At 38.8% G+C, this 14427-nt stretch overlaps 1 protein-coding gene across 17 annotated transcripts in view; it reads left to right on the forward strand.

Annotated features, from left to right (window-relative positions):
- Positions 1-14427, forward strand: part of MAGI2 (membrane associated guanylate kinase, WW and PDZ domain containing 2) — a 775806-nt gene that overhangs the window by 740447 nt on the left and 20932 nt on the right. For 16 of the 17 annotated variants that reach the window (XM_035346387.1, XM_035346542.1, XM_035346777.1 and 13 more), the window contains one exon: positions 11643-11781. The exons of the other annotated variant lie outside the window; for it this stretch is intronic. In XM_035346387.1, coding sequence (XP_035202278.1) covers positions 11643-11781 — 139 coding nt within the window. The remainder of the gene's footprint in view (positions 1-11642; positions 11782-14427) is intronic. 17 annotated transcript variants of the gene reach the window in all.

Consider the following 14427-nt stretch of genomic DNA (forward strand, 5'->3'; position numbering starts at 1 on the left):
AAAAAAAAAAAAAAAAAAAAAAAAAAAAAAAAAAAAAAAGGTTTCTGTAGGGGTGTAGGGTTGTCTCAGCTTTTTGTAGGGCCATGAACAAAGGGAAGAAGTAAATGTGAAGACACACAGACCATCCACAGGACTGTTTCCTGTCAGAAATGGAGCTTTAAAAGCTCAAAAGGAAGAATGAATTTCTTACTCTACAATAAATGGAAATCTTTAAGAGGATGTTGCTGTTCAGAACCCACAGCTTGCACTGGCTCCTCACTGGTGGGAGCCTCACCTGAATTTCTCATTAATGAGGGGCTCAGTGTCTATTTTAGATGCTCCATCTTTGATTAGCCCCACATTGGAGGGTTATTTGATACAGTCTCCGGTGGAATGCACCAGTGGTTGCAGCCTGTAAGTATGGTGAGCAAGAAGTAGCTCAGCTCAGCTTGACAGTGATTAGAAAAAAATGTATTAAAACTAGGAGCCAAGTAATGGTCACACAGTAGATGTGACAACCAAGAAAGCTGCAGGAAGGAAATGGGAAGAAAGCAAAAATGACTTGTTCAGTCATTGCTTTCTTACAAACATGTAGGGCAATCACAGTAACCAAAAATTAAACCAACGATTGGCCAGTGTGATGCTTAATTTTTGCCATAACAAAGTTTGGAGCCTTATTTAGGATAAGAAAGAAAACTGAAGCCTTGGAGATAGAGAGGTGAGTGACTTCTATGAATCTGCAGTTCTTACAAAGCAATGAGGTCCTATGTTCAGAATATTGGAGAAAAGTAGATATTGCTATTGGAAGACCTCTTGCAGGTTTATGGTAGTTACAGCAAGCATAAAGGTAAAAGGAGCCTAATAAACAAAAAGGTCTTCTCCAGGTGGTACACTAAGAGCAGCAGGGAGTCAGCTGCTGAGCACTTAGCATGAGCGAGGGCTTGAGAAGACTGTCAGAAACCATGCTGAAAAGTCACTAATATTTAGATGTTAAAAAATTGATGTTATGCACACACATAAGGGACACAAGAATGCTCCTGGAGGATACAGCACTCCACCAGCCTCTATTTTATTATAGTTTTATGCACATATCTGAAAGACAAATGCCTACAATGTGATTCATGTCAGTTAAGTAGCCAATCTTTCCTACATAAATAGCACTTACCCTTAAATCCTGCGGCATACCTGGCTTACTTTAAGCTGTAATATAAATCTTACCTTCACAGTAAGCATTCAGTGAATGTCAACACTGTCATTACAGTGGAACATAAAGACAAAGATATTCTTTGTCCCATCCATTTATTCTGTGATTTGTGATCCATCTGAACAGCACGGTAAGATGTTTAGCTATGCTTTACCACCGAATTGCATGTCCCTTTGGGGTAATCTCATTCATGTGCCAATTCCCTACTACATACATCACTGTCCAACCTCACTTGTAGAGAGAGTGGGTGTGATTGATCTGATCTCTGGGAATTCAACTGGAATACTCGAGCATATGAGTTGTATGTCAGCCTGTGGTAAGAGGAGCTGCATGCCGGGTTCGTGTAGTTGGCAGAACTCAAGGAAGAATATATTGACACATAGACATAAAGCTGACCAACATTCTTGTGTCTACAACAAAGAAATGCAAAATGAGGTCCTCAGGGATGCTGAATATATTTTGACAGCATAAAAGCATGATAAGTCAAGGCTGGATTAACTGCAGGTGAACTATTATTCATCATTTCTCTAAAAAGCTGTATTGTTGTGTTTGTTTTTTTTTAGAATTTGTTTTCAGAAAAATAAGGAGAAAGAATACACCTCTCATACATGTAATTAGCATCATACTCTCAAAAATGTTCTCAATCTGACGCATTCAAAGCATCTTTGTAATTCCATGCCTAATAGAAAAGTCCTTCAAGCCACCTATGAAAAAGAACAAGTTAATAACCTTGCTTTTAAATGGTTTAGTGAATAGTGTTACGTTTTAGTGAAAGCTTTATGAATAAAATACTTAGTTGGTAGACAGGCACCATATTTAAATCTATATTTTATGGAATATTTATAAGGGTTTCCAGGTAAAAATAATAATAATAATAATAAACTGTAAATTCAAAAATTAAGAGTCCAGAGTGTTAGGAAAAAAAAAAAAAATATATGGAGAGACCAAATTATGTGCTCGGACACCTGAAACATTTTGCCCAGCCATAGGCATAACAGAGGTGGCCTCTCTTCTGTTTTCCCAAAGTGCCACAAGTCATAACTGGAAGAGGTCACCTTTGTATCCTGTAAAAGGATAAACATTATAGATCCATTCCTACATCCCACCACCCAGTCTAGTATCCTCACTCCAAGTACAAGTAGATGATTAGGAAAGGAATATAGAAGATGTATGAAATGATTCCTCACCTGCTATAACAACATCCAATCCTCCAGCAGGCAACACTTTACAGATTTTTTTCATGCTGGAATTTTCATGTTTAGGATCCAGAATTACTTTTAATGATTTATTTGAACATGCTTATGCTTTTGAAATTCCTGATATGCTATATCAATGGGTTTCAAAAATGAATATTTGCATTATTTCAAGACAAAAATCTTTTTCAATCATAGTTACAGCATAGTTATACTATGATTGCTTCCTCATTTTCCGTATTATCCCTTAGTCTGCTGACCAACATCATATCCACCTTTTTCTGCCAATGTTTAGCAGTATATTTCATCTTGCCCTGTAAAGGAGCTCTTCTTCACCCCTGACCATCCTCATTGGCCTCGTCTGAACCATTTATCAGTCTATCACATTCTTCTGGAGATGAAAGCACTAGAAAAACCTGCAGTTTTTAAAGATATTGGTGCTCCTAAATGACTTAATGACGGTTTCTCATTTATTCCCTATTCTTTCTCTAATGGTTAACATTCTGTTTGCTTTCTTGACTGGGCTGACATTTCACAGAACTAACCATAAAGAATGTAAGATCTTTCTCTTCAGGGGTAATGGTTAATTTAGAGCGATAGTGTGTGTAATTTTCCACATGTACTGAACTTAGCACTACTGAATTTCACCTGCTGCTTTAACACACAGTATTGTGCTATCTTTCCACAGCTTTTAACATTACATTTAGATTTGACAATCCTGCATGGTATTATGTTGCCTGCAAATTTTATCACACAGTTTTCAACCTCTTCACTATGCCACTTACAAATATGCTGAACAGAATAATCACTATGGTAAGGTCTTTTGATTGTGAAAATTGACCACTTATTTCCAGCTTTTTTTTTTTTCCCTTGAATTTAATCTCTTACCTAGAAGACCCTATTCTTTCTCCCATCACAGCAGAGCTTTTACTGAAGAGTCTACTGTTAGAAGCTTTCTGAAAATGTCAGTATACTAACCAGATCTCATTTATCTACATAGTCACTGACAGCTTCAGTGGCCAGCAACAGGTCTGTGAGGAATGGCTTTCCTCTACAAAAGCCACACTGATCCTTCCCCTGTATATCATAATTATCCATGTACCAGCTAACCTTCACCTTCCTTATTGCTTCCATCCGTCTGCTGGAATGAACGTGAGACTCAGTTGGTCACTTTCCAGGACTGTCTTTTAGGACTGGTGTCACACTTGCCACTTCCCATTCCTCTGCTACCAAGCCATTTACCAAAGTAGGCAGCAGATTACATCCTGTAGCTACTAGTTCAGCAGCTTCACATCCAAATTCCTTCAGTCATGGATGAGTGCCATCTAGTTCTGATGGTTTCTTCCTATTCGTTTCATCAATTTGTTCTACAATCTTTCCCACTGGCACTGCTGTTGGAGCCAGTTCCTCAATCTCACCCCTCTGCTGAGCAGGCCCTTTGCAGGGTTTTGGCTGCCCTCCTCTTCAGTGAACATCCATGCAAAGAATTCACCTAATCTTTTTCCTGTGGTCTCTTCTATATTGCTGTCTTTTGAGATCTTGGTTCCCTGACAGGCTCCGCACTTCTGGTATGTTTGAAAGTACATTCTTAGCTGTTATGTTTTATCAGTTTCCTCCTCAAAATTGTTTTGTAGCTTATGTTCAACTTGTCAAGAGTTTATGTTCTTTTCTGTTTTCCTGTTTGGATCCAGGTTTGGATGGAGCATTCTCTGTGAACACTTATGCCTAGGCTTCTGTATAGGATCTTTGAAATCTGCCTGTCAAATCTTGAGTTCACTTTGCATTTGCTTAATGGTACTGGCTGAGTCCATCAGGAATATATCAGAAACTTTTATTTTTCCTTTTTAACAGTCTCTACTGGTTCCCATCCATGATTGCAGTGGAGAAATAGCTATTAACATTACATTATTCTACACTGAGTCATCCTAGCTCTATTTAAAAATGTACTGGTATAAACTTTTCTCTATTAAGCTAATGAATTTTCCTTTTATCTTTGACATCTTTAATTCACATATACATGGATTATTTTACAGCAATGCTGCCAAAGGCTTCAGGTGTTCTAGAATACCATAAGTCCCCTTAGTTACCCACCATTGCAAACTCTATTTTCGTTCATGCACTCCCCATTCTGCACAGACATGCAGTTATGCATTTTCAATTTCCAAGTTCTCTTTCAGTAATAAAATTCTATATTTTTCCCTCTCTCAGAAAAAGGTGAAGAGGTAGCTTCCCTGCTCAAACAGCTGGATGGCCATCAAAGAGAAGAATTTGTGACTCAATACCTTCATGGGTGGTTTTACATGTGGCAGTACAAATTCTCTGCCGTGAGGAAATTTGCACAGCAGATACCCAGCCTGTGCCTAACTCCAGGCAATGGTATCAGGGCTTGACATCGCTTGGAAATTCACCAAAACTGATGTTCTGGAGTTGTTATTTTGTTCAGTTTCCAAGTACAGACAATCTCTCAGCCTTTTGGACTCATTAACAATAACAACAGCAACAAATAATATGAAAAAAAAAAGTTCAGTTATAAAAATAGAATGCCCATATAAAAAGGAATTAAGTGTAATTAGTCTCTTTCCTGAGGTTTAATTAGAAAATGCATTAATAAAATGACAGATAGCAATGCCCTCTGCACAAATCATTTGAGGCTGCTTTTATCATTAGATTTCCTCATTTAACATAGAATGAAAATGTGCATATGCAATTAATTTCATTTTGTGCAACAGAGAACTATGCACCTGCTTAGAGACAGTTTCTTACAAGCTGGCAGAAGCAAATGTACACAAGGCTATTGCAAGTGGTTTAGAAGTATGTTTGAACAAGGAAAAACTTTTATTACAGTAAAGCTATATATATTTCCTTCTGATTTTGTCGACTTCTCAAATTTTGTTTGTATGTGCTGATTGGCTTTATTTAAAACAAGACAGGTAATAATTACTATAAAATATGGCCAGAACAAAGACCCTGCAGCAAAACTCACATGTAATAGCAGCTCTTTATTCTAATGATTCAGAGAAGCTTTACAATTTTCTTTCTAATTAACCTATCAATAGTGATGTCACTTAAACACTTCTTAGGAATATTATCTTCTCATTATTGCCAGAAAACATGCTGCCCAATTTTATAGCTCAGTTGTTCTTATGCATGGATGGAGAGTCTGAATTAACTTGAACTGAAACAGATTTTGTTAAGAGATATTTCCCATACAAACTACTTTCATAAATGCATTTATATTGTTAATATACAACTTTAAAAGCATTAAGCGGAGGGAAGCATTTAGTGTTTACTTTGTGGTTGGACACTGTAAGAGAAGCTTTCTTCTTATCAAATGCCATCAGGTCAGAAGAAGCACTGGTAGATGTGGGTAGGTATTTATATCAAAGGGAATGAAAATTGAACAAGGGCTACAGTTGATAGGAAGAAAGAAGCACAATGAGAAATTAATGTGTGCAAAAGGTGCCAGATTCATAGCTGGAAAGAGAGTGTTTCTTCAGAATAAATACATCTCAAGCAACAGACATGCACGCTTCCCCAGCCAACTTGCCAGCCTTCAGCTGGTGGGAACGTCTGATTGCTCAGGCTTTGTCATCTCTGCTGAAGACTGCCAGGAAGGTCACAAATCAGAACTGATACCATTTTTCAGGGGGTGCCACAGCGCAAGGCCTGCCTGTTGGGAGCAGAAAGGGATCCATTGGCTGGTTTGCATGACTGGCATCCAAATTGCCATTACAGCTCCACACACAGACCCCATGCAACAACACCTTCAAGTTAACGTTTATCCTAGAGAGCCAAAGGCAATCTGTGGCTTTGTGTGATTAGAATACTGGGTTTCAAGTGCTGCACTCTCAAACCTTTCCTATGCTGTTTGTGCATATAAAATTTGGTGATTAGGATGCATGCATCCTCTCAGGCTGTCGTGAAAAAATTGCACCTGAATGGTGTGGGAGTTGAAGGTGTAATTTGAGGGATGGCTAACTCCACAGACTTTGGGAACTATTTTTTATGTTAATTTCTTGACCAAAAAAAAAAAAAAAAAAAAAGAAAGAAAGAAATATGTAAGTGCAAAGTGACAGAGAAACCAAAAACCATGCAAAATGATGATGTTGTGACATTGAAGCTTATCTTTTGGAATATTCTGGTGTCTCATGTGAAAAGGTTTATATCTCCACAAAAGGCAGCTTGCTGAAATGACTTATAAATAAGGAACTGATATTCAAATGTGTCACTTTCCATGAAAGGAGCCAATGCCACAGGGTCATACCCAATAAAGGATTCAGACAATCAAAGCTTGATGCTATAACACCTGTTTGGTGGCTGGTGTCCCATTAGATGCATAAGGAAGATTAAATGTGTCAGAATGATATACAAGCAGTCTGCAAGAAAAGTATAAAAGGTAACAAGGTAACATAAATATATTAAAATAAATATGAAGAGAAAGAAAGTATAGGTCCATCACTCACTGAGAATGTGGAGGAGGTTGAAATATTCAATGCTTTCTTTCTATCAATCTTCATTGAGATACTCAGAAGGACCATTTTCTGAACAGTACACCAATTTCAACAAAAAGAAATGAGTAGAGATAAGATTAAGGAGAAAACAGCTTTAAGAATTTTAAGATTCAAGTCAGCTGAACTTGTTGATGTTCACGTATATTTGATTTAGAGAAAGTAATTTCTAAACTATTAGTTACAATCTCCAAGAACTTATGGAGGACAATAAAGTTAGTAGCAGACTAGAGAAAAGCAAACATATCCCTTGCTTTAAAATTACATTAACAGACCAAAATTCCTTTAACTTTCATTCTCAGAAATAATCTGTGGCAAGTTATCAAAAGGTGAAAAAAATAAGACATAAGTTGTGAAAAACAAACCTTGTCATATCAGTCTAGTTTTCTTTTTATTTTCATTTTTATTTCTTTGTGCAAAAATGGGATAGAGAAGGTATGAGGCATCTTCTTTTCACCTTTCAAAAGTACCTTGTAGGAAATTCACAGTCAGGATGGGGAAATAATGATTCTCAAAGGATGTTCGGAATGTTTTGTTCCTGAAGTATTACAAGTGTGAAATTACAAGTGTAGTTCTGAAGGGTCTGTGATGAAACCAGCTCAATTCAATAATTTCATCAATAATCAGAGACTTATTGGTAAATGGTAACATTTCTTAATGCCAAGAGGTTATTAGTCTTAGAAGGCTTTGAGGAACTGACTTAGATTCCAAAATGAACTTTTCATACTGAAGCACTCAATATGATAAAATTCATTGAAGTGCATTGCGTTTCTTTAAGGGTAGTGAAATTACATGCACAATTTAAAATAGGGGATAACTGTCTAGATAAGACTGCAGAGGATAGTCTTGGAATCATAGAATCACAGAATCACAGAATGGTTTGGGTTGGAAGGGACTTTAAAGACCACCCAGTTCCAACCCCATGCCTTGGACAGGGACACCTCCCACCAGGCCAGGTTGCCCAAAGCCCCATCCAGCCTGGCCTTGAGCACCTCCAGGGATGGGGCATCCACAGCTTCTCTGCGCAGACTGTGCCAGGGCCTCACCACCCTCACAGTAAAGAGCCCAGGCTAATCATGAGTCACAAATTTGATGTGCTACAAACATGCAAAAATCTTGTTCTGGGAGCATTAACAAAAGTGTTTCTCCCACCTGGGAAGAATTTTATCATTTTGATCAGTTTTGCCTACCCCTTAGCTTAATATTATCTCTAGTTTGGAGACTGTGTACAGACTTGGAAGTACCCAGAAGAGAATTACCAAGAAAAGGTCATGTGTGGCATAAAACTGCAGGAACCAACCTCTGATCCTGAAAAGAGAGTAATGAGGATATGCTGTAAGAAGAACTGGGTTCTTTCTGGCCTGCTTATCCACACTTAGCCTTACTCCTGGCCTCACCTTGGTACAACTTCAATATGTGGGTATAACTGAGCTCCTCTTCAACAATCACGGGGTTTTTAAAAGGCAGAAACAGCCCCAGCACAAAATTCCAGGTCTATCCCTCTCTCAGTGAATGATCTACACTAGCAGTATCTGTCAAAGAGTCACACGAGAAACATTTGCTTTAAGACAAGGTTTTGCTTTCTGAAAATAGCCACCTGAGCAGAGAGAGAGACAGCCTCCTGTATCAAACACAGGGACTGGGGAAGGCAGGGAGGTTTTACATGTTAACTGGAAAAAAAAAAAAAAAAAAAAAAAAAGAGGGAGAATAAGAACCCATACCTTATTAGACACATGGGAAACCAATTCTCAGTCAAGGTTTTCTCTTTTGTATGAATTCGCCAGATAGGGCGAAGTCTAACTGAAGCTTTTCTCAGGGCAAGAGTGTTCATAACATTTCTCTTCTGTGTTGTTTTTCTTATCTAATCAGAACTGGGTTTGTGCTGCACAGGCGGTATAATTCAGTTACACATCAGTCAACCACAAGACACAAATGCATGGAAAACAATTAACCCACTGCTCCTGTCACTATTTATTTTCTCTCTAGTCTCAAATCTTGTAATGGAAATTTCAGAGTACCTAATTTTTACATACTTGTTTCTCTCTCCTCCTTCAGTCACATAACTGGAATGCTAGGCTTTAATATATATTTTTTAAGTTTTCCAAGGTTATTTGCACATATGATTTTATATTAAAAAGGGGGAACTATCAAATCAGCTACTTCCTTACTACAGAGAAAAAAATCCACTGGTAAACAGAAAAGGTTACACTAATACAAGATAGCTGCTGTATATTGACCAATGCGAACAGAATAAAGGCAAACAGCAAGGGAAAATGTGGCATTAACTTAACCTTTTTACATATTAAACTGTATTAAAAACTCCTCCTGTCTTTCTGCTTAGGAGTGTAGAAGATTTTATTTGAAGGACCGTGCATGCACTGAACAGCTTTCATCATTACTCATTTTAAAGGCTATATATCAAGGAGTGTTAAAAACACCTCCTTCATTTGATCTAATCTGGCACTTCTTCTCTCAAAACATGCTAACAAGATCATTTTAAATACCTTCTGCAAAACATGGTCTATCCAGGCAACATGGCACAAAAAGGAGCTGTATTTAAGCCTTTGCAAAATCTGACTTGACTTTTATAGGATTTCTATCAGGATTTAATTGTTTCATGACATTCAGAAGCAGGTTTTCCCAAACTGGTGGAATTTTGTCTGTGTTTGGCCTTACTAACATCGTTGAGGGGATAGTACAATAAACCCATCTTTCGTGTTTGTGCTGCAGAAGTGGCAAGAGGGATTTTCTGCTTTTGTTTTGTGCATGTGGAACAGCTACATCCTACCAGTGCTGCCAAAGTCAGGGTGACACAAACAGACCTGCATGGCCAAAACCAATGGAGATCACTGCATGATCCAAAGAGTACCTCTGCTGTGTGTCACATTGGCCTGGATGTCATCAGAAGTGTCTAAAAATCTGTACTGCATGTTACATCCCTGTCCACTCCTCCTAAAGGAGACAGTCCTCTAAGAAAGAAATTTGCGCTGCAAAAATAAGGCCTTTTGACACTAAAAAATCCTGATTTTTTTTCCTCCACTGCTCAGCCTACAGAAAATAAAGAACACGATAGCAAGGCTCAGAGGTTTTATTCGGATCAATGACTTTTTAGTTAAATAAAGTACAACAAGAGATTGCGTACAGTATTCTGGGAGAGTTCTTAAAATAGGCTGCAACTCCTATTGACAAGGTATGAATTCTTATAGAGAAACACTGCCATAGTGCTTTTAGTGACATCCTTTCTGTCTCTGAACAAAAGTAGGGACTTTTGTGACTTCTTGACATCCCTTCCAGTTTTCTTTGATGCTAGGAGTCTTGCTGACATTTCATATTATGCACATGTATTTGGTAAATACTGTATTTCAGACTCAGGAAGGAAGGAAAGCCTCTGGAGGATTACGCTTTCAGTTGACAGAAATACAATAGTAGCAAAGAAAGCGTATAAAACAGAAAACATTTCAATGTCCAAGGCCAGCAAAGAGCTTTTTGTCAGGAGAGGCTTGTAAGAGGAAAGGGAAGTACCCATCATCTTGAAAACTGTATAGCCTCTTTAAAACCCTCTCTCATATGTGTGCAGCATCGCTATTTTAGTGAGTTGGATCTGCACAGCTCCCCACAGTGAGGAGGCTGTAGATGCAGACCAAGGCAGGTGTGATCCTGCTGAGAGATGTGACACTCTTGTGACACTGATAAATGAGTTTGCTGAGCCCACCCAGCTGAGACCCTCGAGCAGCTCTTGGATGCACGTCACCTGGACCCACGCTTCTGCCACCACCTGGGTCTTCATGCGAGTCAACAGGGCTTGGAGGCATCTGCAGTGCAGCTGCAAAACCTTCATTCCAAAGGCTTTGGTGCTGTGAATGCCAGGCTGGCGTGTCACCTCGCCATGCTGCTCACTGAACCGTCTCACAAAACAACTGTGTGGCCATGGTATTGCAGTACCAAGCAAGCTGTACAGCTGCTGCTTGCTCCACGTGCTGCTGCCTGCTGTGCATGACCATGTAAAGCAAGTGCTCCCCTATTCACCAAAGGGTTTCTAGCATCCAAGGGCAGCTCTTCTCACTGAGCAGAGCAGAGGCAAAACATCCCAGTGAGAGACAAGGCAGGGGAGGAGATCGGGGTGGAAGGTAGACACAGGCATCAGTGCCCTGCTTAATACCAGAGAAACAGAGGCAGAAAAGTACTAATGAGGCTAACAGACTGCAAAGCCAGTGGGAAAATCAGTGGCACAAATCTGTAATCAGAGCTGTGGGGACTGCTGCTCTGAATGGACATCATGATAATTCTAAATCTGGTGTGAAACTTTGCAACCCAGATTTGGATAGTCCAATGGCACATCGTGGTACTTGCACTCTGACCTTCCCTTTTCTCTATGAAAACAGCCAGTTACATGCAGCAACTGTCTCCTCAGGCCAGCACAACACTTCAAGCTGAAGTGTAGCATGGGTAGCGTGTTTCCAGTGATTCCAACATATCAAGTGGTTCAAAAAAACTCTTACGTATAAAAGGCACAATACAGGTTATAAGCACGTTACACTGATTTCAGCAGAAGATGAGCAGCATTTGATACACCCCATTCAGAATCCATCTCGGAGGTTATTTAATCTGCCAGTGATATCCCTCAGACAGACAGGAACAAATTTGCCTTGATGTGTCTGTCTGTCATTCAAGTAATCTGTGATCCATTGAATATGTCTCTTTCTGAAATGCTCATTTTCCTGCAATTCTGTCTGACTCGATGTTCTTCTTACCTGACAGGTAGGAGATCAAATAATTGAAATCAATGGAGAAAGCACAAGGGACATGACACATGCCAGAGCAATAGAGCTAATCAAGTCTGGTGGCAGGAGAGTGCGACTGTTGTTGAAACGCGGAACAGGCCAGGTCCCTGAATATGGTGGGTTTTCATCTTTACATTTTTATATGTGCATGCACCTATATAAATTTGCTTTGGTGTTAAGTAGCAGTTGCAGACTGACATACTGTCACGTGCTGGGGCACATTAAGTATGGACTTAAGTACTTACCCAAGTACAGGTGGACTTATTCACATTTAAGTGCTTTCTTGGCACAAGGCCCTATATGAGTACATCACTGTCCTCTGCTGCCCTCCTGACACGGGCAATGGCTTAGAAGATGTGCATTGGAGGAAGCACTTTGAACTCTTTAGGGGACATCTCTGAGTGTGCTGGGAGTTGCTGATTTGCCTGTAAGCTGTCCTTTCTTTCCTCTATTGGTACTTCTCTGAACATTTTGAATCACAGCAGCTCGGATTTAAACTCAAAGCATTAAAAAGAATGCTTTCTTGATAACCACACCCACAGTATTATCTCTGACAATATACACAGATGATCAAGTAGAAGTTAACTCTGAATAGAAAAGGAGACTGCTCAACATGGTCAGAAAGCAAGATCCATTCTTGTCACATTTTGTTTCTTGGGCTTTTTCAAATATTTCAAACTGTGAGTCATTTAGATAATATAAGATCTTATTTCAGTACTGAAATTACAAGAAATAAAAATAAATTATCCAAAGATCATTCAAAAAAAAAAAAAACTTTTTGAATGGAAATCAAGTCTTACGGGTGTTACTCTAAAATACAGCGTGACAATGTCATATATTTACATAAGTTCTATGATGTCCAAAACTGAGCCTTAAATATCCCAGCAAAAGGTTTGTTGTTGGTTTTTTTTGTTTGTTTTTGTAAGAGATCGTTCCTTAACTTCCTTATGCTAGAACATCCAAATTCCTTTAAATTTTTCTAATGTTCTGTTTGAAGTTCCAACATAATTTCCTATTAAAATCAGTAACTGCAGTATATATAAAAATGCAAAGTAATACTTAGACTTAAATGTAGGTTCAAGTCAGCCTTTGCTATCAACATGAATTCAATACCTCTATTGGAGACGTTAAAGTCAGTTCAACTGAAAACCAGTGCTTTGTCAGCTGTCAGTCAATGTAGTAATTGTACCATTTTCCCCTCTGAACTAGAGACAATCCTGTGGTTGAGGCAATACTTGGCAAAGTGTTGGTTGCATTTTTACCAGCTTTCAAGAGTTTCTGGGCTCATCTGATGATAAAGTCAGTCAGTCATATTTTTTGTGAGTGGGAACAAAGCCAAAATAGCTAACAGTGATTATGATAAATTGGTACAAAGCTATTTAATATCAATTTTAGCCAATATATAACCCCTCCAGGGAGACCTCCGGCAGACGTTCAGTTCACCTCCAAACCTTATTTGTAGAGAGAGGTGCAACATTTTTAATGAAAGAACAAACGCAAGTCCATGACTGACTTAGCAATAGTAATCCTTATCAAATAGCAAAGCCATGTACCAGCCGTTCTCTCATCCCTCAGAAAATGATTTAATATAATGGGGGTCACAGGAGACTGATAAGAGCAAAGAATCCATACCAGACTTGATTACAGTTCAGAGCCTTTCCAAATCTGACTTTCTTAAGATCCCAGTTCCGGATGGCTCTTAAACATAGGCTTATGGGAGATCTTAAAATAAATGTATATGTTTCTGCAATCTTATAGATCTGTACCTTATTCCAGAGTCATAAGACATTGTAAATAGATGGAAAAAAAGTTCTGTGTATATAGCACTGTTCTAGGAAAACAAATCCCCCAACAGGTGTAAAAGAGAACAAGCTTTCCCTTTCCCAAAGTACCCAAGTAGGAAATAAACCACTACAAACAAGGGCACAGCTTGTAGTGATAACGGAAAATAATGATGTGACTTCACAGGACTGTTTAAAGCTTTGCTCACCATTTGAAAAGTCATTTGGAAGGCTTAGAGGAAAGGCTGTGTCAAAATGCAGATGACTGTGATATAAGCACCAAGGCACTCTTGGCACTAAGGCACTTGCTTTGGTGTTGGGAGTCAGTAGGTCAGGCTGATGGTTGGACTTGATGATCCTGAAGGATTTTTCCAACCTAGATTGTCTTATTCTATGATTCTGGTTCTATGATTCTGATTCTATGATTCCATAATATTTGCTAACAGGAAAGAGTTAAACATTTTCCTAGCTGCACCCCCAGCTTACCACTCCTTATGAGTTAAGAACTAAGCAACAGTGCTTGAAATCCATGTTTACCTGCTGAAAAGCAGTAGAAGTGTTCAGAAAAGCATAATAGCAGAGGGTAACATCCACACGTCTGCAGTCCTTAATGTGAGCATGACACAGGCAGATAAATGTTAGGCCTCTGTCCAGTCTACTTAGAATGGAAACAAAATAAGTAGAAATTATCTGAGATCTAGGTCATTTCCAAAACAACGAGAAGTGTTATGAGAACAAAAAGAAGGTGCACATAAAAATCAACAGCACCCTCTTAGGAAGTTGAAAACAGAAAATAACAAATATAAATTATTAAAACCAAAGGGCATTCCTCAAGAAAGCCAGAAACTCAAGGATAAGTCAGTGCACTGCAAAGAGCATCTGTCAGCATACTGATGACAGAAAATATTTTTTTTTCAAATAGTGGGAAACTGAACACAAAGAAGATCGTGACAATAACTCAAGGACAAAGTGGTCCTGAGG

This window comes from Oxyura jamaicensis, chromosome 1 (genome assembly GCF_011077185.1).
Source record: "Oxyura jamaicensis isolate SHBP4307 breed ruddy duck chromosome 1, BPBGC_Ojam_1.0, whole genome shotgun sequence".
NCBI classification, from domain to species: domain Eukaryota; kingdom Metazoa; phylum Chordata; class Aves; order Anseriformes; family Anatidae; genus Oxyura; species Oxyura jamaicensis.